Here is a 22,070-nt window from a genome sequence, read left to right on the forward strand (position 1 = left end):
GGTCCAATCGGAGCTGTAGTCGCCAGCCTAGCCACAGCCACAGCAACACAGGATCCAAGCCACGTCTGCGACCTACACCACAGCTCACAGCAACGCTGGATCCTTAACCTACTGAGCAAGGCCAGGGATCAAACCCGCAACCTCATGGTTGCTAGTGGGATTCATTTCCACTGCGCCATGATGGGAACTCCGGAATCTAGATTTTGATGTAGCCGCTCCAATTTAAAAATATTGGCAACTGGAGTTCCCATTGTGGCTCACCAGCAATGAACCTGACTAGTATTCATGAGGACACAGGTTCAATCCCTGGCCCCACTCAGTGGGTTAAGGATCTGGTGTTGCTGTGAGCGGTGGTGTATGCGGTTCACAGACACGCACTGTTGCTATGGCTGTGGTGTAGGCCAGCAGCTGCAGCTCCGATTTTACCCGTAGACTGGGCACTTCCATGTGCTGCAAGTGTGGCCCTTAAAAGATAAAATATGTATTTATGTATATGTGAACGTGTGTTTGTGTGTATTGGCAACCAATTCAAATTCTGAGACAACACTGGGTAGACTGGTTACAGCCTGTGGCTTACCAGTTTGCATCTGTGCACCGAGAGAATGGTCTGTTTTCCTCCTGCGCAGGCCCCTGAGGGACGCTGACACAGGCCCTGGCAGGGGAGGGAGGCGGGAGGAGCCGCTGAGAGCAGGGGCCCCGCACCCCCCTGCAGCCCCGCTCTGCTCGGCCTGCTCTTTCCTCCGGTCAGCGGCCCTGCCTCGTTCTTGCTCCCCAGGTGGGGATGCCCTTATCAGCCAAGACCGCCGAGCAGGACACACTCATGTTCTCTGATCTCTGCTCCCAGAGCCTGGGGTCCAACTCTTTTGAGGCTTGGCTCCCAAGGACAGAGGCGGTACCTTTCCAGGGTCTAGAAGAAGCCCTTCCCCACCTCCCACCTGACCAAACGACATGGCCCAACTCCTGGAGCCTGGAGTCCAGACCTTGAACTGCAGAGACGCCTGTTGTAGTGATGACCCAGATCCAGCTCAGACAGCGTGCTGGCCTTTCAAAGACCAGATCTCAACATGGGCAGGGGGCGTGGGGAGGGGGGAATAGGAGGGGTCTGAGAATGACGTAAAAACTTACAGAATGGACACCCAGAACTGTGTCATTAATCTCTGAGTGTGGGCCTAGTAAAGAGTCCCGGACCGATACCAGGACTGAGATGTTAAAAATGAGGAGGACGACCTCACCCCGCAACTGCAGCAGCTTCAGCTCTTCCTGAAATAGCTCTGTTCTCCAGCCCTGGATGCCCACGGAGAGGCCAGACGTGCGCTGCAAGCCTTTCCTGCCAGCCTGAGCTGCTGCCTCAGCCCCTCCCTCCCCTTGAATCCCAGGCTGACTGCACACCCTGCCTTGTGGGCTCTCAACCTCTGCAAGTCACCTGTCCAGGCTAATGCTGACCTCAAGAGGGCATGCAGGTGCCAAATCCGGCGCAAGGACCCCAGTGCTTAGCCGACCCTCGTTCTGCACTGACAGGACCAACGCATCATCTGTCGGCTGCAGTTCCCGGAGAGCTTGGGGAACCGTGTGTAGAGTCCCAGCCCACGACCCCTTCACTGCCTCTCACAACATCGCACATCCCTTCCTGGGAAACCATTTTAATTAGCTTACACAGGCGGCAGAGACGGAGCCACGGAAGCCGGACCAGCTATGCTGTGCTTTGGAAACTGCCAGGTCTTCCTCCTGGCTCTGAGCAGGATTAGCAGCAATTCTAAGAGGCCCCAGGCCTCCAACAGCAAAGCCAAAAAAAGTCACCCCCAGAAAGCTCACAGGGGAGGTGGCGGGCTGTGAATGCACAGGGTTCAACAGACAAGGGGGTGGATGGGGGCTGTGGACTCCATCCAGCAAGGCCTCTGGCCAGGGCTGTGTTTAAGGCTGGGTTAGGCAGAGTGGGAGCTGCAGAGAGGAGATGAAAGGTCTGGCTGGCAGGCCCCTGGGGAAGGGCAAAGGCACTGGGACAGATGGGGCTGTGGACAACGGCCAGCTCAGGCAGGCCCCCCACGACGCCCACAGCAAACAAGGCCATCCACGCAGCTCAAGGGCCCGGGCCTCTTCAGGGCTCCTGTCTCAGCCAAGAGCAAAGGCACCTCCCAGGCCAGAAATCAGAGCCAAAGCACCAGCCCTGTCCCACAGCAGCCTGCAGATGTGGGGCTGGGTCAGCATGGGGACCAGGCCATCCTCAGCTCAGTGGCAATTCTGACAGCTGGGGTGGCAAGGAATCCCATTCACCCGGCAGCGGCAGCCCGCACTGGTGTCTCCGGGGCCCTAGAGGATGAGCGGGGAGAAGAGAAGGTCAGGGCAGCGAGGACAGCGCCCCATCCCGGCACTCCATCACACCCCCAAAGTGCACACTCCCACCCTGGGCCTTTGCGCCGCGCCTCCTGTGAGAACGGCCCTCTCGGCTTCAGCTACTGGGTGGAAGCAGCTGTTAAAGCCTTTCTGGGCTCCCTTAGCGCCCCAATGAGGTAGTCTCCATCGAAACACCCCTAGACCCAAAGCCAGAAAGGACCTGACGGATCTTTGCATCTTCAGGATGGGTCAGCACACTGGCTCTTTCCGCCTCCACCCGTCTCACTGTCGCCTGCATATCTGTCCGCCACACTCCCACGATGACAGCCACCACGGCCATGTGTGCCATGTGACAGGCACCATATGTACTAAGTGCTGCTCTTATATTATTTTTCATTTGATTCTGCCAGTGAGCCTGAGCTAGGCCTTGCTCTCATCTCCATTTTACAGATAAGAAACTGAGGCTCAGAGAAGGGGTAACAGCCTAACCGCACATCGGCGTGGGCCTCAGCCAGGAACCCTCTCCTCCACCTGTGACTCCCGCCCCGCACCCTTGGCCACTGTCCTCCAGGGCAGGGCTGGGCAGACATTTCTGTAACGGGCCAGACAGTTATCTAAGCTCTACTGGCCTGGTGACCTGTGCCTTTGAAGTGCAAAAGCCGCCACAGACGGTCTGCAAATGAATGAGTGGGGCTCCCATAAAGCTTTACTTATTGGACACTAAAATTTAGGTTTCATACAATTTTTACAAGTCATGAAATAGTCTTTTTTTTTTTATATGTCCAACCATTTTTTAAAATGTAAAAAAAGTTCTTTGTTCAGGAGCTGTACAAATGCAGGTGATGGGGTCAGATTTGGCCAGTGGGCTGACTTGTCCCTACTCCCCGGGCACCCTCCCCACAGCACACCTGAGCCCTCTGCTCCCCGGGGACTCACCCCAGGGCCCCAGCGGGGACCCTTGGTGACCCAGCAGATCTCAGTGTGGCAGACAGTGCAGCGGATCCAGTCACAGCCGTCCTTCTTCTGCACCACGATCTGGCACTGTGGGCAGTGCATGGCCTCGCCCTGCTGCAGCATGGTCTAGAGCAGAGCAGGTGCTGACCTTGGGCCCAGCCTGCTCCCTGGCCCCTGCCCCGCTGTAGAGAGAAACCTGCCACCCTCCTGGATCTCAGAATCACTCTCCAGGCTGCGCCGCCCAGGCCTGGCAGCATCCCACCTCCTCTCTCTGCATCTGCAGCCTCCTCTCTCCCCCTCCCTCGGCACTTTTCCTGCTGCTCGCCACCTGACCGCTTGTCCTGAGTCCCATCTCTGGATGGAATTGAAGCCAGCAGGAGCTCAGAGTCTCCAGGGCTGTGTGAAGCACAGCCCTTTCTGAGACGCCCCCGTCTCTCCCAGTAGCTCCTCAAACTCAAACCCCCCAGCCCTCAGCCCTGACCCAGCCTCACCCTCAGCATCTCTGTCGTCTGCCGGGCAGCCACGTCATTCTGAGCCCGCAGGGCCAGGTCGTCCTGGTACTCCTTGCAGTTCATCTGCTCGTGGATGGCCTGCAGCAGGATGAGGGGCTCGAGGTAAGAGGATTCCCCAGAGGTTAGGAAGCCAGGGGAGGTGAGGGCCAGAGCAGGCATCCACACAGTCCTTAAGGCCTCCAGTTGCTGTCAGTGACAGTCTTCCTTTGTAAACCACACACCCATTTTAGAAAAGAGGACACTGAGGCCAGGAAGGTGGAGTCATATGATAATAATCACATATACCTATTTATGCCAAGTCCTGATGGGCACAGAAATCCCTACATCACCCCCTCCCCAGGACTGCAGCCCCTTGTCCCCAGCCAGGTTCTGCCCCCGTGGCAGGCCTAACACTCTTGAGTGTGCGCTTGCTTAGGCTGCAGCCAGGCTCCGTCCTGTCTATTTGCCAGAGACCAGTCTCTGTAGCGGTCACCTGCTGAGAGGCAGGGACGGGCAGGTAAGGGTCAGGCAGGGCTCAGTTCAGGACAGTGGTTGCCACTCAGTCTGGAGCCAGGGTTGTGGCTGGTCTGTGACTGAGATCACGGTCTCAATCAGAGGCCTGGTCTGGGGCTCAGTCTAGGACCAGGGTTTTTCAGAGGGGCAGGGCTCAGTCTAGGTTGAGATTCCATCAGAGGCCAGGTGTGGGCTGGGGGCAAGGTTCAAGTCCAAGGCTTAGGCTCAGTTCAGGGCCCAAGCCAGGCCCAGCTGCTAGTATGCATCTCTAAGTCATGGCAACGAGGTCAGTGGGATAGCTCCCATCCCAGGAGAACGAGCAGGGAACTGCTGTGAGCTCCAGACAGAACCAGAGGGACCAGGCAGTGTGGTCCCTGTCCCCACCTTGCAAAGCAGGCAGTTGACGTGGAAACACACAGGGCACGTGAACTCATTGACATCATCCTCGAAGAAGCACCACCCCTTGCAGTCCGGGGTCTTGCAGTGGTAGCTGAAGGCGCTGCGGTTTTCCGCGATGGAGATGCCCAGGTCCAGAAACCGCTGGTAGTCCTCGGGGCTCAGGAGCTGCCAGCAGACCACAACCTTGGTGCTCGGGGTTCAGAAGATTGCTCTGTGCCCCCTTACCATCAAACCTCCCTCAGGAAGCCCCCAACCCATAAAGTCCAACCCAGCAGTGTTTAAAAACTCGATTCAGAAAGTGGATTAATGGAGTTCCCGTCGTGGCTCAGTGGTTAACGAATCTGACTAGGAACCTTGAGGTTGTGGGTTCGGTCCCTGGCCTCGCTCAGTGGGTTAAGGACCCGGCGTTGCCGTGAGCTGTGGTGTAGATCGCAGACACGGCTCGGATCCTGCGTTGCTGTGGCTCTGGCATAGGCTGGTGGCTACAGCTCCGATTCGACCCCTAGCCTGGGAACCTCCAATATGCTGTGGGTGAGGCCCTAAAAAAAAAAAACCTCTTGAGATGGAGGGTGGTGATGACTGCATAGCAGTGTGACTATACTTAATGCCACAGAACTGTATACTTCAAAAGTGCTTAAAATGGTAAGTTTTGTTATTTATATTTTGCCACAATTTTTTAAAGGGACAAAAATAATAAGTGATGCTGGAAGATATGGTTAAACTACACCTCCTGGTACACTGCACTCTGAGAAAGCCGTGAGGCAATCATGTTTCAACTGTCCCAAACTTTCCTGACCCTTTGAGACTTATTCTACTTCTACAAGTTCATCCTGGGAGTTCCCTGGTGGTCTAGTGGTTAGGATTCACACTTTCCACCACTGCAGCCCGGGTTCAATCCCTGGTCTGGGAACTCAGAGCCCACATCAAGCCGCTGCATGCCACAGCAAGAAAAAAAGAAAAAAGAAAAAAAAAAAAAAAGAAGAAAAGAAAAGAAAAAATCATGCCTCTATATCCAGATTGGGTGGTAGTCATGAGTTACATTTGTCAAAACTCACATAACTGCATGCTCGCAAAGGATGAATTTTATTGTGTGTAAAGTATACCTTCATAGCTGATTGAAAAAGAAAAAAAGCCATGTCTGCCCAGAGGCACCAAAGGAAACAGGGGAAAATGCACAGACTGTCTGGGAGGGCAGCTTGTGGGTGATTTCCTTTTGATTTCTGTTCTGGTTCCCTGAGGTTTAGGCATGTTTTTGGTAAAAACAACCTTTACTGCATTACTCTGCTGGTCCCTGCCCCTTTCAATCTCTGCTACACCTGACCATTCTCTGAGGCTTGGGTCAACTCCCAGGGGCTCCAGGGAAGCCTAAGCCCCGCAGCTCCATGGCCCCATCACAATGCCCCTTGGCAGGGTGGATGGATGCCAGGATGTATGGACCTACGGATGTATGGAAGGGTCTTGGGGTCTCCCATAGAAACCTCAGCATCCACCCAGAGCTGCCCTTCTCAGATGCCCCACAAATAGCAGTTAAAAATGGGGCTGCTCTTAGTGTAATGGCTGGGAGTTCCAACAGTCTACCCTCTCTGTCGGCCCTTTTTCCCCTGAGGCAGAATCCCTTGGGCTCCAGGAAATACTTGCTAAAGTTTGGGGTGGGGGGTGTGCTTCTAAGCAGCATCACAGAAGAGAGGCAGAAGTGAAGTGGAGAAACCGCGGGATCTTCCATTTGCACCTTGGCCACCTTTGGCTCTGCCTTCGTGTTTTGGTCTGGAAATCCCAAGATGCCCAATTCTGGGAAGGCCATTCTCCAGCAGTTTAAAAAATCACTGATCAAATCTAACAGTCCACTTTACAGATGGGGAAATGGAGGCCTAGAGAAGGGAAAGCACTTACTCAAGACCACAGCAATCAGGGGCATAAAGCTCAATAGGAACATTAATAATAACAGCAGACACACACATGCAGACACATACAGCACTGTGAAAGGTGGCTGGAGAAGTGGCCCCAATTTATACATGTCTCCCCAATTCCACGTCTTTGAGTGGTCCCCTCCCATGCAGACGCTGGGCCTAAGCATGTGACTTGCTTTAGCCAATGAGAGAGCAGCAAGTGAGCAGCCTTGGGAAGTGCTCTTGCATTGGCTGCTCTTGGAACCTTGAGACACCAGCATGTGAGGAGCCCTCGCCAGCTTGGGGTGGATGAGACCAAAGAGGAAAGGGGCCCCAGCATCACAGATAAGACCATCAATAACCAGACCACCACAGTTAGCCACCAGTTAAGCCCAGAGGAGCTCAGCCAGGACCAACCTGGACCAGACGAAACATCCAGCTAAGCCCTACCCAATCGCCAACTTTCGGATTCTTAAGCTAAATAAATTGTGGTTGTTTTAAATCTGGAGTGACTTGTTACCCAGCAACAGCTAACTGATACAAGAGCTTACCATACATCAAGCAATACTCTGAAATTTTTTTTTTAGTTTTAGTGGAGTATAATTGACTTTCAATGTTGTATTAGTTTTAGATGTACAACAAAATGAATGAGTCATACATATAAATGTATCCATTACTACTTTTTTTTTTTTGCTTTTTAGGGCCACACCCATGGCACATGGAGGTTCCTACACCTGCCAGCCTACACCACAGCCGCAGCAACGCCAGATCCGAGCCATGTCTGAGACCCACACCACAGCTCATGGCAACGCCAGATCCTCAACCCACTGAGAGAGGCCAGGGATCAAACCCACAACGTCATGGTTCCTAGTCGGATTCGTTTCCGCTGTGCCACAATGGAAATTCCACTCTGAATTTTTTTTTTTTTTTTTTTTTTGTCTTTTTGCCATTTCTTGGGCTGCTCCTGTGGCATATGGAGGTTCCCAGGCTAGGGGTCAAATCAGAGCTGTTGCCGCCAGCCTACACCACAGCCACAGCAACGCGGGATCCAAGCCTCGTCTGCGACCTACACCACGGCTCATGGCAACGCCAGATCCTTAACCCACGGAGCAAGGCCAGGAATCGAACCTGCAACCTCATGGTTCCTAGTTGGATTCATTAACCACTGCGCCACGATGGGAACTCCCCACTCTGAATTCTTTATAAAAGTCTCCTACTATAATCGTCACAAGCCTTGAAATAGAAATAGAATAAAAGCTAACTCTTTGACCCCAAACAAGATGAGAAAACTGAGGCACGGAGAGGCTGCGCATCTGACCTGAGGTCGCCCAGGCCACTCTGGCCCCAGAAATCCCCTCTGTTAACAGCTCTGCTCTCTTTTCTGCATAAGGCTGGTTTCCTTACTACCTATTTCCCCCAATTCCTGTCCTGCCCACTGCTTGAACCTCCAGAGAAGGTTCACAGAGAAGGCTCTTAATAAGCATTTTGAGACTGGGTCTCCCAAATCAGTTCCCATGTGCCAGGTCAGAGCCCAGTTCCCCGGGCCGGGGCTGTGCCCCCCGACCCAGCCTTACCGCCCGGATCTCCCTCTCCAGCAGCTTGCCCGAGCACGAGTAGGTGTTATCAATGAAGGGGCAGGCGACCTCGGCCTCCTGGCTGTTGCGGATGGTGCCCTGCAGACACTCCCTGGAGAGGGAGGAGGGGATGGGGTGAAGGTTAGGGTCGTCTGATCCCCATCCCCCAGGAATCCACCCCTCACTGGTGAGGCCGATTCCAGGTCTTCTCCTCAAAACCTCCCTTCCTTTTCCTGTCCACCGACATGCCACCAAGACGTTCCCTTCTGTCCACTGCACTCTTATCGCTCTGGCCCAGGTCCCATCTCCCCTCACCTGCGGGACTACTGGCGCCTCCTCACTGGGCTCTCTGGGTCTACCATGTGCCCCCCACCCCTGCTATCCAGAGCAAGCCCAAGAGCCCCGGGGCTTGCCCTCCCTATTACCTCTCTGTCCCCATGCCCGACCCTCTCCGTCCCTCTGCTTCAGTCCCAGTGAGGCCCTGCTGCGCAGCAGCCCAGGCACACACCCACTTTGGCCTCCCTGGTCTGCTCCAGTGAGGCCTCCTAGGGACTTTCCTGACCCCTTCCTGGGGCAGGGTCCCCGTTGCTTTTATCATAATCCAGTGGTACTTAGCTTTTTTTTTTTTTCTTTTTGGCTGCCCCATGGCACATGGATCGCCCCAGCCAGAGATGGAATCCGAGCTGGAGTTGTGACCTATGCCACAGCTGCAGCAACGCTGGATCCTTTAACCTACTGGGCAGGGCCGGGGATTGAAGCCACGTCCCTGCCACTGCAGAGACACTGTTGATCCCCTTGTGCCACAGTGGGAACTCCAGCGGGGCTTTGCTTTTGACACGATTTACGATTACATCAGTGATGATCTGATTAACACGGGCCCTGCCAGTGGGAATGTAAGTTCCAGGAGGCAGGAACTGGGGTTTTTTGTTCATTCGTGGATCCCCAGGCTCAGCCCAATCCCTGGCACCCTGGAAGCTCATCAAACGTGGGCTGTGAAGGGAAGCGCATTCTTCACAGCCCAGGGCCAGCAGCGGAGCCTCACAGGGCAGACTATCCATCCACCAGCGAGGTGTGGGGTGGCGACGGCACAGGTTGTCAGGCTAGGGCCTCACTGGCCTTGCATGGGCCTGGGAAGGGCACAAGTCCTGCCGCCAAAATCCCTGAGCTGTGTGGCTTTGAACAGGTTGCTGGCCTCTCTGCACCTCACAGTTTTCCTCCGCAAAACGGTGAGACCGCGCCTACCTCACAGGTTTTCGTAGGCATTCAAAGACGGCCGAGCCCCGCCCTCTTTCAGCCCTGGGTAACCTGTGGCCATGAGGAGCTAGGTCGCTGAGGGTGGGGTCGGGGCCGCACCTGCAGAAGGTGTGCAGACACTCGCGCAGCACCACGGCCTCGCCGGGCGCCAGCACCGAGTAACACACGGGGCACTCGGTGGGCTCGGTGTTCAGCACCAGGCTCCGCTGATCCAGCTGCACGTGCTGCAGGTAGTTCCCCTCCTGCTGCTGCTGCTTCCGCTGGGCACACGGGGGCAGGGCCGTGGGACGGGTCAGGGTCAGGGTCAGGGTCTTAGGGGCGGGCCAGACCAGGAAGGGGGCAGGACCAGGGGATGGGTCAGACCACTCAGCAGGGGCAAAGCTGGAGGAAAGGCAGGATCCTGGGGTGGGGCTGGGGCTGGGCAGGCAGTGGCAGGGGCGGGCAAGGGGGCGGGCCAGGCACGGGCAGGTTAGAGCTGCAAAGCCAGGCGAGAAAGAGAGAGAGAGACAGAGAGAGAGTGTCGGGAAAGGAAGGGGGTCTGGGCAGAGTCAGGGGTAGCAGGGCTCCCATCCCTGCCAAGAAGCAGGGCAGGGCTGGAGCCTGGGGGTGACGGCAGAGCCACGTCAAGGTCACAGAACAGGACAGAGGTATGGGGGGTGGTGATAAAGCAAGGGAGCAGAGCAAGGAGGGAAAGGTCGAGGTCCGGGCCAAGGTTGTAGATGAGACCCGTGAGGTCATGGCGAGGGTGGGACAAGGGCAGCACTGGGTCCAAGGGAAACACAAGTGAGGGGTGGGGGCATCCGATCAGAATGGGGGAACGCTGGGGGTTAGGGATCTGAGTAATCAGTGCGTGCGGCTGTCATGGTGGGGGCGGGGCTGTGTGAGGGGCAGGAAGGGGGCGGGCTCAACCTCCCACGGAGCCGACCGGGCGAGGTCCAGGGTCCTAGGAAGTCAGGGTGGGCCACAGCAGGGGAGAAGGGGAGGTAGGAATAGTAGGATTCAGGGTAAGGTCAAGGCTGAGTGGGGCAGGAGCCAGGTCACAGGCGGACAAAGGGGTGGCAGATTGGGGCGTGGTCAGCGTCTCAGCCAGTGTGTAGGGGTCAGGGCCAGGTACTCTGGTGTGCACAATGTGTAAGTCAAAGCCTCGGGCGAGTTAAGCCAAAGCCAGGGGCGGCCCCACGGCTCACGTGGGGGCGGGGCACGAAAGCGCGGATGTGCATCACTCCCAGGGCGCAGGGTCTTAGCGATAGGATGACCTCGGAAGAGGCCGGTCGCAGTCAAGCACAAGGTCACCACCAGCGGTGTGATCAGGAGGGGACGGCCACGGGGGAGGGGCAGCCACGGGCGGCCATGTGGAGGTGCCTTCCTTCCCGGCCTACGCCTCCCCCGTCCAGTTTGCAGGTGTCTGTCCTGGGACCTCCGCGCCCACCTGCTGGTACTGGCGCAGCGCCTCCTCCTCACCGGCCAGGCGCGCTAGCTCCTCCTCATCTGGCTGGTACGAGGCGGGGACCTGGTAGGCCTCGGGCCGCGCCCGGCAGCACATCTCGCAGCCCGGCCGCGTGGGCTTGTTGATGAAGGTGCAGCCGGGGCACTGCCAGCCCATCTGGGGGCGGAGGGACGGTAAGTGCGGGGAGACCGAGACCAGCGGGTCAGGGGCGCAGAGGCGCGCACGGGGCGGCTTACCGGCGGGGGCTCCGGCGCGGCATCGGGCTGCCCCCGCCCGGGCTCCTGGGGGGCCCCGGGCTTCGGGGGAACCGGCTCCAGGGGGCCCCGTGGCTGCAGCGTGAGGTCCTTGAAGCCCAGATCTGGGGAGGAGGGTTCAGGGGATGGCAGATCCATGCAGCCCATTTCATCTACACCCTCTGCCAGCCGGGAACCGCAGCCCTGCACTGACCCCGCTACTGTCCTCTCCCTCCTCTTGGAGGAATCACCAGCATGCTCCTGACAGGTGGGCCCAGACCTGGCTGAGTGTCCCGGCTCCTACCGGGTTAGAGTCCCTCCTCCACCCACGAATCCTCCAGGGTCCTCCCGGCTTAAAAAACCCTGCTTGGAGTTCCCACTGTGGCACAGCAGAAACGAATCTGACTGGTATCCATGAGGATGCGGGTCCCATCCCTGGCCTCGTTCAGTGGGTTAAGGATCTGGCGTCGCCCGTGAGCTGTGGTGTAGGTCGCAGAAGGGCTCAGATCCCACATTGCTGTGGCTGTGGTGTAGGCCAGCAGCTGTAGCTTCAATCTGACCCCAAGCCTGGGAACTTCCATATGTTGCACCTGCGGCCCTAAACAGAGAAAAAAACACCTCTGCTTGAAAACCCATCTCCTGTGCTCCTAAGTGTCACACCTAAAGGAACAAACAAGACTTCTGAGATGGTCCTGCCAAAATACTGAATCTGAATCCATTCAAGAGGACATAATGGACAGAAAAACAAAAACCAAAACTGGCTTGGACTCTTCGAACATCAGGCTAGTCAAGAGAAGACAGGAGACCAACGATTGAGAAAGACTAATAGACACCACGGCCGATGGCCTGGTCTTTTGCTAGAAAGGTCATTAGTGAGACAACTGGTAAAATGTGAGCAAGCTCGGTACCTGAGATAGTAGACTGTATCCATGTTAGCTTCCTAAACACGATACTGTACATAGTAAGAAAATGACCCGTTTTTAAAGGAAGTACACGCTAAAGTATTTAGGGAAAGAGGGACATCATGGCTGCACCGTACCCTCCAAACAGTTCCTCAAAATTATCTATGCATATATAGCTTTATACAGAGGGAATGAGAAGGCAAAGCTAATATGATCAAATGTTAGTATCTGGGGAATCCACATGAAAGGCACACGGGAACTCATTATACAATTCTTTGTATAATTTTGCAACTTTTCTGTTAAGTCTGAAATACTTCAAAATGAGAAGTAAAAGTTTTATTTATTTATTTATTCATTCACTCATTCATTTTTGGCCACACCTTCAGCAGGTGGAAATTCCAGGCCAGGGGCTGAACCCGCACCATAGCAGTGACAATACTGGATCCTTAACCCGCTGAACCACCAGGGAACTCCAAGAAGTAAAAAATTTCAGAATAAAAACCAGCTATTATCATCATATCCAATTTATAGATTTAGAACACTGAGGAGCAGAGACAGGAAGGGACTTGTCCGAGGTCACACAGCTGATAAATGGCCAGGCCCAGGACTGAACTCAGCCCCACTCCCCAAGGCTGGCTGTTCTCTAAATGGTTCTCGAAATGAAAGCCCTCCTGGGATGTCCTTTGTCCTCTCTTCCCCACAACGGACAACGTCCTCCAGGCAAGTCCAAGTCACTGGGCTCTGCTCCCTGCTCCCTCTTGCCCTACGACCTCAGGTGAGTCCAAGCCACTCAGGAGCAGAGCCTCACCTTCCAGCATCCGCAACTGCCGCTCCCGCTGCAGCTCCTGAGGGTTGAGTGAGGTGTTGCAGGCTGACAGCAGATAGAGGTAGGCGCTGTCCCCGTTCCGCCGCACCCCGTGGGAGTGCAGGGTCTCCTGGTCCCGAGCCAGCCGCTGCCCAATCACCCACTGCTGCAGGGTTGGCGGGAAGCCGTAGTCCAGGAACACCTGGCAGGGGAGGAGAGGGAGCGTGGGGGACAAGTCCAGAGCAGAGAGACCAGGCTAAGAGAGAACCTCCGCCCCGATGTCTCCCTTCAGCCCCCTCACTCACCATGTCCTTGAGGGAGGCCACCGTCATGTCAGGACGCACTGTGAGCCAGATAGTGACCGTGTGCATCTGTGCATCCTCCACGCTCACCCACAGCCTGCGGAGAGGGCAAGGGCTCTGGCTGCAGGTCCCACCTCAGCCACCAGCTAGCTCCTGGATTCCCACGCCCCTGGGCCTCCTTCTGTATCCGAACTCACTGCTTAGGCCCCTGAAACGGCTCCACTCGGCTCTTAGGATAAAATCCAAACTCACTGTGCCAGACAGGAGCCTCCACGCTCCGGCCACGCCCCAATCTCTCCAGTCACTTCTATTACCCTCTCCCTCAGGCCTTAGCCAAGACACAGCAGTTAGTATTAACTCTATGCCAACTCTCCAAAGCACTTAACCTGTATCAACTCATTTAATCCTCTCAATGAACCCATGAGGCAGGTACTGCGCTTACCCCTATTTCACAGATAAAAGCAGAAAGCACAGGAGTTCCCCAGTGGCCCAGTGGTTAAGGATCCAGTGTTGTCACTGCTGTGGCTCATGTTCCACCCCTGGCCCAGGAGCTTCCATATGCCTGCGTGAGGGGCCAAAAAAACAAAAGAGGAGGCACAGAGAGGTGACACTGACTCTGCCAAGTACACAATTATTAACTGTTAGATGCAGAATTTCAATCCAAACAATATTATTCCAGAGAAAGTGGTTTAAACACCAATCTTCTCAAAGATGCTCAAACTTTTTTGGAAGAACAAAAGCACGAAAAGGGAGGGCTAAAATGAAAAAACAGAACTGACCCCAGGAAACAGAAAAATTAGGGTACAGAACAATAACAGTCAAGTCCACATAGAACCTCCAGATTGATCTGTGAAAACGCTGCACCCATAAAGCAAGAACAGCAAGAAACAGAAAATGAGGAAGAGTTCCTGGAAATTTAGCAGTAACTCCCAACTAACCTAACCTTTAGATCCAACTGCAAGTTTACAAGGAAAGTGAGAGATAATAAGTGACACCATGAGGAGATAATTCATAAACTGAGAATGTGGGAAAATTCTGGGAGTCAAAGACCAGGTTTCCTAAAAAACTAATGGCACTAAAAACAGGGAAGGTGAGGAATTCCTGTCATGGCACAGAGGAAACGAATCTGACTAGGAACCATGAGGTTTCGGGTTTGATCCTTGGCCTCACTCAGTGGGTTAAGGATCTGGTGATGCTGTGAGCTGTGGTGTAGATCACAGACACAGCTCAGATCCTGTGTTGCTGTGGCTGTGGTGTAGGCTGGCAGCTGTAGCTCCAATTAGACCCCTAGCCTGGGAACCTCCATATGTTGCAGGTACAGCCCTAAAAAGCAAAAAATAAATAAATAAATAAATAAAATAAAATAAAAACAGAGAAGGCAAATAAAAGAAACTCAGACAATATTAAGAAACGCTATGTGTCAATCTCATCTGGCTCCTGATTACCAGGAACCAACTATAAAAAAACAAAACAGGAGCTCTGTGCCAAGAACAGAAAGAAGATATATATTTTATATATATATACACACATATATCAATCATATATATGCTATATATATATACATACACATACATATACACACATATATATACATATATATATATACACACATATATACATACATATATATATATATATATATATGTATGTATTTTCTTGGCTGCACCCATAAGTTCCCAGGGCCAGGGATTAAACCCGTGCCACAGCAGAAACCACAGCCACAGCAGTGACAATGCCAGATCCTGAACCCACTGAACCACCAGGGGACTCCTAGATTTCTTATTATAAGTCACAATACCTTAAACGAACTCAATTATATCTCAATAAAACAGGGAAAATATGGCCATATGAAAACCTGGATACAGAGTTCCCGTTGCGGCACAGCAGAAACAAATCCCACTAGGAACTATGAGGTTTCGGGTTTGATCCCTGGCCTCACTCAGTGGGTTAAGGATCCAGCATTGCCGTGAGCTGTGGTGTAGGTCACAGACATGGTTCAGATCTGGCGTTGCTGTGGCCGGGGCGTAGACTGGCAGCTGTAGCTCCAATTAAACCCCAGCCTGGGAACCTTCACATGCTGCGAGTGCAGCCCTAAAAAGACAAAAGACCAAAAAAAAAAAAAAAAAAAAAACCTGGATACAAATGTTCATGGCAGCATTACACGTTAGCCAAAAAGTGGAAATGATCCAAATGTCAATAAACTGATTAATAAAGAAAATGCAGTATATCCAAAGGCTATTATTCAGTCACAAAAAGGAATGAAGTTCTGATACATGCTACAATATGGATGAATCTAGACATGATGCTGAGTGAAAGAAGCCAGTCACACAAGGCCATATAGCGTATGATTTCATTACATGAAATTTCCAGAACAGGCAAATCTCTAGAGAGAGACAGGAAATTATTGGTTGCCTAAGGTTAGGGGGTTTGGGAAAGGCAGCGAGATGAGGAGTGACTACTAATGGGTACGGGGTTTCTTAATGGGGTGACGAAAATGTTCTATAATTGGGTGTGGTGATGGTGTGGTGAATACACTTAAAGCTTTGAACTCTTTAAATTGCTGAATTCTTTAAACTGTTAAATATGTCAATCGTATCTCAAAAAAATTGTTTTTAAAAAATCAAATGGGCGGAGTTCCCGTCGTGGTGCAGCGGAAATGAATCCAACTAGGAACCATGAGGTTGCAGGTTCGCTCTCTGGCCTTGCTCATGGTTTAAGGCTCTGGTGTTGCCGTGACCTGTGGCATAGGTTGCAGACACGGCTGAGATCCAGCGTTGCTGTGGCTGTGGTGTAGGCTGGCAGCTGTAGCTCCGACTTGAACTCTAGCCTGGGAACCTCCATATGCTGCGGGTGCAGCCCTAAAAAGAAAAAAAGGAAAAAAAAAAAAAATCAAATGGGACCTACCAGTGAAAATCAGAAACTGTAAAACTACTGGCTTACTATGCAGCAGAAAAAAATAAAAAGGTAAATCAGTGAAATTAGGACATGGCCCCACATCATGCAGAGAAAACCCCACCAATGTTTATTACGTGATTAACACGTGTTAAGTGTTTCAGTATCAAGTTTAAGCCTCCCAGGGCAGACTAACAGTGTCCATTTTCCCTTGCTGCCCTTGCTAAGAGAACCCCTGAATTCTAGTTCACAGCCTCTCTTCAAGCTGAGAGTGGCTGTGAGAATAAGTTCTGGCCATGGGGGTTCAGTAAAAGAAGTGTGTGCAACTTTCTGAGAGTGGGTGGAGGGTGCCCTTCTTCCCTTCTTCCTTCCTGCTGATAAGAATGTTGATGTAGGGAGTTCCCGTCATGGCTCAGCACAAACAAATCCAACTAGCATCCATCCGGACACAGGTACAATCCCTGGCCTCGTGCAGTGGGTTAAGGATCCGGCGTTGCCATGAGCTGTGGTGTAGGCTTGGATCCCGCGTTGCTGTTGCTGGGGCTGTGGCATAGGCCGGCGGCTACAGCTCTGATTAGACCTCTAGGCTGGGAACCTCCATATGCTGCAGGTGCAGCCTTAGAAAAGCCAAAAAAAAAAAAAAAGGAAGAAGAACTGTTCTCTAGGCAAGATTATAATGCAGCCCATTGGGGTTCAGGAAGCCCTCAGTCCCTGGTCAGCCACACACTCCTCACCTGATGTCCTGTGTCGGGGAGACCTCAGGCTTCAGTTGCACATTCAGGGGCACCCGCTGCTCTGCCAGCCAGATGGCACACTGCATAGCTACCTGTTCATCCCCACCAGCCACTGCTCGGGTGAGCCTCTGGGCCATCTCCTCGGCTGAAATCCACAGAAGAAGCAGGTTAGCACAGGGTTTATTTTTTAGGAGCCAGGGATAAGGAGCTGAGGAAGGATGTGATCCTTGGTACATGCTGCTTCCTCTGTCTTCCTGGTAAATTCCCACATATCCTTCAGCATCCAGCTTAAAAGTCCCTTTTCTCTGGGAGGTCTTCTCTGATACTCCCCCACTCCCTCCCTGCTCATTTAGTTCTGTTTTCCCTTCATACTCCAGGTTTCCCACACTTACACTCATTTATCCAACATTTTTTTTTTTAGTACCTATCTTTGTATTGTGCAATACCAGTTTTATTGTATTTTTTCTTTTTGGCCGTGCCCGTGGCATGCAGAAGTTCCCTGGCCTGGGATGGAGCCTGTGCCACAGCAGTGACCCAAGCCACAGCAGTGACATCAGGTCCTTAACTCACTGCATCACCAGGGGAACTCTCCCAACAAACATTTATCGAGCTCTTAATGGATGCATCAATGCCTCAGAAACTAGGATTCGGCAGTGAACAAAATAATAAGGGTCCCTCTCATGGGTCTCCCAGCCCAGTAAGCAATTAACAAATTGAAGAAGGAAATGAACAGGGTGAGGAGATCCGGGAAGGCCTCTAGGAGGAGGTGACACTGAAGCTCAGACGGAAAGGAGGAGAAGCTGGATATTCGAAGACCTAGTTGGGGAAAAGCGTTCCAGGTGGAGAGAAAGGGAAAGGTCTTGAGCAAGAAATGGGTGGATTAGAACAGAAGCCCTGGGGCTCCAGCAGAATAAGAGGGGAAATGGGAGGACCCTGAGGTCAATGAAGCTAGCAGGCCTGTGGGCTATCCAAAGGCCCTGGGCCTTGTCCTAAGAACAAAGGAACACAGGGGGGTACATGAGCAGGACGGTCACATGACCTAACTTAAGTTCTACCACAGTGAGCAGAGGGGGCCAGAGAGGAGGCAAGGACCCCCAGTATTCAGGTAATAGAAGTCTGTTCCCCACAGCAGGGGAGGTCTCCTGTCTCCTCGGATAACTCCCCACTCCCTTCTCAGCATAGCTGGCCCAGGAGGCCTCAAGAGGCATCAAATAAATGAATGACAAGATGCCTCCGGAAGCAACCGGGCCCCAAGGGAGGAAAGAGAGGGGCAAGAGGGCAATGGGAGGGGAGGTTTAATGCCCTTCTGAGCAGGGGAGGCCTGGTCCTGGCAGGGCCCCCCTCCCACCCAAAGTTTCTCAGTCGCCTCCAGCCTGTGCCCACCTTTCTTGATCTTCTCGTCCATCTCGCGTGATTGTGCCCATCCCCCCCAGGCGGGGGCTGCAGCTCCGGGGAAATGCTGTCCCTGGGTCACCTGGTAGAGGACAGGCCACCACGAGCAACTCAGCTCCGGCCGGTGGCCTCTGGCGCGGTCCGAGCTTTCTTTGTGCTTCGGTGTCCCCGGGGCCAGTCGGGTAGCATCACTCTACCCGAAGGCTGGGGATGGGGGCCTGGGATAGAGAACCGGCCGGGTGCCCCCGAGTGGGAGGTGAAATGGCAGAGGCACCAGGCTGAGCCTGCAAAGGGCGACAGAAGAAACAGGCCAGGCCCGGCGGGGTAGGAGCGACGCCGCACAGCCCGGGTGCTAGCCGTCCCCGGAGAAGAGCCCCTTTTCCCTGCTGGGACCAGGAGCGCCCCCCGGCGCCCGGGATTTTAGCCCAACTCCCTCCCCTCCGGGCGGCTCCTGTCAGTCAGGAGAGAGAGCGGAGCCGCCTCAACGGAAAAGAAAGTGAAAGTGGCAGCCCCGGAAGTGCCTCGGAAGCTTGTCTCGGGACCCGCGCCCCTTCGCCCCGCGACCGCCCGCTGGCCACCCAGCAGCTGCTTCCGCCTGGGACACAACCGTCCGGAGCGCTCCGTCCCGCGAGGCCCGGCATTCCCACTCCCCTCCCGGGCGAACTCGGACCCCGTGACCCTCACTCACCCGCGCAGCCGCGCTGGCATCCCTGCGGGAGGGGGCGGGGCGGGGCCGAGGGCGGGAGGGGGCGGGGATTGGGCGGAGGGCCGGTGGGGCGGGGCGCCGAGGCCGCCCCTGTGCAGCCCCGCTGCCACCACATTTGTGCGCGGGAAGATCCTCGCTTCTTTTGCAGGAGAAATAAAAATTCTGTTGGTTTCTGACCTGCCTGGGGCCAGGAAACTGAATTTCAATCCAGGTCGGATGGGCTCAGAATCCCACCCTTAGGCAGCCGAACACCGCTTCTCGGCGGTTACTCTCCACCCTTTGATTAGGCCACTAATGAAGTTTGCATTCGCTGAGCACAGCTGGAAGCTCTTTGCATCCTCCAGTCTCCCCGCGCCGAAACTTTTCCCCACCTCTCATCAGCAGATCCTATGGCTTGGCCTGGAGAACAGATCCAAAATCTGTCACCTCTCATCTCCTCCAGGTCCCATCCCACTCCATCTCCATCCTTCTCGTCAGGTGTCCTGCACCAGCCTCCTCATTAGGATCCTTGCTTCCCCTTTTGGCCACTACAGTCTATTTTATACCCAGGTGCCAGAGGTCTTGTTAGACTGTAAATCAAACTATGCCACTCCTCAAAACACTCCCAGTAGCTCCCATCTCAAAAGTAAAGCCGAGGTCCTCCCAAGGCCTACAACCTGCCCCTGCTGCTTCTCTGACTACTCTCCTCTTGGCGCACTCCACTCAAGCCCCACTGGCCTCTAGGTCCTGGAACAAAGCAGATACACTCCCACTTCAGGTTCTTTGCACTTGCCATAGCCCAAATATCTTCATGGTTTTTTCTTGCCCTTTATTGTGTGTGTGTGGTGGTGCCCAAGGGCATGTGGAAGTTCCTGGGATAGAATGCACACCACAGCAGAGTGACAATGGCAGATTCACCTTTTTACGCAAAAGTCTTCCCTATCCACTCTGAGATTTCACACACACACACACACACACACACACACACACACACACATCTAGTCTGGTTTTTTGTTTGTTTTTTGGGTTTTTTTGCTCTTTAGGGCAGCACATGCGGCATATGGAAGTTCCCAGGCTAGGGGTTGAATGGGAGCTGCAGCTGCTGGCCTACACCACAGATCAGGGCAACACCTGATCCCTTAACCCACTGAGCGAGGCCAGGAATCTAACCTGAATCTTCATAGATCCTTTTTGGGTTCATTATTGTTGAGCCATAACGGGAACTCCATCCAATATTTTATTTTATTATTATTATTTGCTTGTTAGGGCCACACCCATGGCATATGGAGGTTCCCAGGCTAGGGGTCCAATTGGAGCTGTAGCTGCTGGCCTGCACCACAGCTCACAGCAATGCCAGATCCTTAACCCACTGATTAAGGTCAGGGATCGAACCTGCGTCCTCATGAATGCTAGTCAGATTCGTTAACCACTGAGCCACGATGGCCACTCCTCCATCCAGTATTTTATAGTCTCTTTCCAGGCTTCACTTTTTCCCAAAGCATGTGTTACTATTTTAACAACATATTTTACTTCTTTATCTTTTTTTGTCTGTTTCCCTCCTCTAGAGGGTGGAGACTTTTGCCTGTTTTGCTCATTGCTGTGTCCTGGTGTCTAGACCAGGACCCAACATAAAACAGGTGCTCAAGGATTATGCTAAATGAATGAAAGAATCTCAGACTTTCATCTAGGACCACTTATCTCTTGCCTGAAATATGTTCCAAAGGACAGAGGTTCTCAGCCTGAGCTATACAGTTTGAATTACATGGGGAACTTATAAAAATACTATACCCAGGTCACATCTGCAGTCAGTTGATGCAGAGTATCTAAGGTGGCCCAGGCATCAGGACTTCTGAATGTTCTTGGATGAATGTAATGAGAAGCCCAGTTTGAGAATTGCTGTTTCAGAATTCTCTGTAGGGTGACTCTTCTGGTGACAAACCTTCTCAGTTTTTGTTTGAAAAGTCTTTATTTAGACCTCATTCTTGATAGATAGTTTTCCTGGGTATAAAATTCTAGTTGGCATTTCAGCACTTTGAAGATAGAGTTCCATTGTCTTCTGCTTCCATGATTGCTGTTGAGATATCATCATCTGTCAATCTAAACACTGTGCTTTCTTTAAATAGCTTTGTTGAGACATAATTTATATACTATAAGATCTACCCATTTAAAGTGTACAATTTAATGGTTTTTAGTACAGTTGCAGAGTGGTAAAACTATTACCAATATCTAATTTTAGAACATTTTTATCACCCCCTAAAAAGCCCTATACCATTCCCTATCTCCTACTGTCCAAACTCCCTGGGAATAATCTATTTTTGGTCTCTATAGATTTTCCTATTCTGGACACTTTAGTTTTTTTTTTTATTTTTTTGTCTTTTTAAGGCCACGCCTACAGCATATGGAAGTTTCCAGGCTAGGGGTTGAATTGGAGCGGTAGCTGCTGGCCTATGCCACAGCCACAGCAATGCTGGATCAAAGCCTTGTCTGCAAACTACACCACAGCTCGTGGCAATGTTGGATCATTAACCCAGTGAGGGAGGCCAGGGATTTAACCTGGGTCCTCATGGATACTAGTCAGATTAGTTTCTACTGAACCACCGTGGGAACTCCCCTATTCTGGACATTTTAATTAAATCTTATAATATGTGACTCTTTGTGACTGGTTTCTTCCATTTAGCACAATGTTTTTGAGGTTCATTCATGTTGTACTGCTGTTCTTTTGCAAGTCATCTCTCTGGGCTTTTTTTTTTTTTTTCCCCTAAGGGCTTTTAAGATTTTTTTTTTCTGTGATGTTTTGCATTTTCATTATGATGCGAATGTGTGTAAAAATTTATGGAGTCTCTTGAATCTGTGATTGATGTTTGCTTTCTATCTCACTAGTTCCCTCTTTTAGTCACACCTAGTCTATGGTTTAACCCATCTGTTGAATTTTTTATTTTGGTTATTGTATTCCTTTTTTTTTAAATTTTTTTATGGCCACACCTGAGGCATATGGAAGTTTCCAAGCCAGGGACAGAATCTGAGCCACAGCCTCAACCCACGTCACAGCTATGGCAACACTGGATCCTTAACCCAGTGCACCACACCAAGAACTTCTGTGTTTTTTGCTTTCGAAATTCTGTTAGGTTTTCAAATCCATGATATTACTTGCTAGTTTCCTATACTTTGGCCATAGGTTCAAGCTTGTTCTGTATTTATTGAAACATGCTAAACCTTTGTTTTATAACCTGTCTGATAGTACCGCTGTCTGAACTGAGTGTCTATTTCTTCTGGTTT

General features: G+C 52.5%; 1 protein-coding gene across 3 annotated transcripts; it reads right to left on the reverse strand.

Moving 5' to 3' along the window:
• Positions 1-1,624: 1,624 nt before the first annotated feature.
• On the reverse strand, positions 1,625-18,828 carry RBCK1 (RANBP2-type and C3HC4-type zinc finger containing 1). 3 transcript variants are annotated; one of them, XR_014832138.1, is made up of 13 exons: positions 18,798-18,828; positions 18,101-18,191; positions 16,718-16,862; positions 13,095-13,188; positions 12,793-12,991; positions 11,086-11,207; positions 10,832-11,005; positions 9,502-10,345; positions 8,149-8,260; positions 4,674-4,853; positions 3,777-3,875; positions 3,268-3,411; positions 1,625-2,307 (listed from the first exon to the last, which is right to left on the reverse strand). XR_014832138.1 is itself a non-coding variant. In XM_021078287.2 (13 exons), the coding sequence occupies exons 2-13, from the start codon at positions 18,120-18,122 to the stop codon at positions 2,227-2,229; spliced, it is 1,533 nt and encodes a 510-aa protein (XP_020933946.1). In that variant the 5' UTR covers positions 18,123-18,191; positions 18,798-18,828; the 3' UTR covers positions 1,625-2,226. The 3 variants fall into 3 exon arrangements, 2 of the variants coding, with proteins under 2 accessions (XP_020933946.1, XP_020933945.1); XM_021078287.2 differs by having other exon boundaries at positions 9,502-9,662; XM_021078286.2 differs by having other exon boundaries at positions 9,502-9,713.
• Between the last annotated feature and the right edge of the window lie 3,242 nt (positions 18,829-22,070).

This window comes from Sus scrofa, chromosome 17 (assembly GCF_054392235.1).
Source record: "Sus scrofa isolate SSC_HxYL_T2T_F1_AM1 chromosome 17, Sscrofa_HxYL_maternal_Yorkshire_Landrace_v2.0, whole genome shotgun sequence".
NCBI classification, from domain to species: Eukaryota; Metazoa; Chordata; class Mammalia; order Artiodactyla; family Suidae; genus Sus; species Sus scrofa.

Excerpts from the sequence above, each read along its gene's own strand:
- RBCK1 (XM_021078286.2), bottom strand. The coding sequence starts at position 18,122 with ATGGACGAGAAGATCAAGAAAG. Across the intron at positions 11,208-12,792 it reads GCAGTTGCGGATGCTGGAAG|ATCTGGGCTTCAAGGACCTC; the intron begins GTGAGGCTCTGC and ends CCTCCTCCCCAG. Across the intron at positions 4,854-8,148 it reads TGGAGAGGGAGATCCGGGCG|CTCCTGAGCCCCGAGGACTA; the intron begins GTAAGGCTGGGT and ends GTCTGCTGGCAG.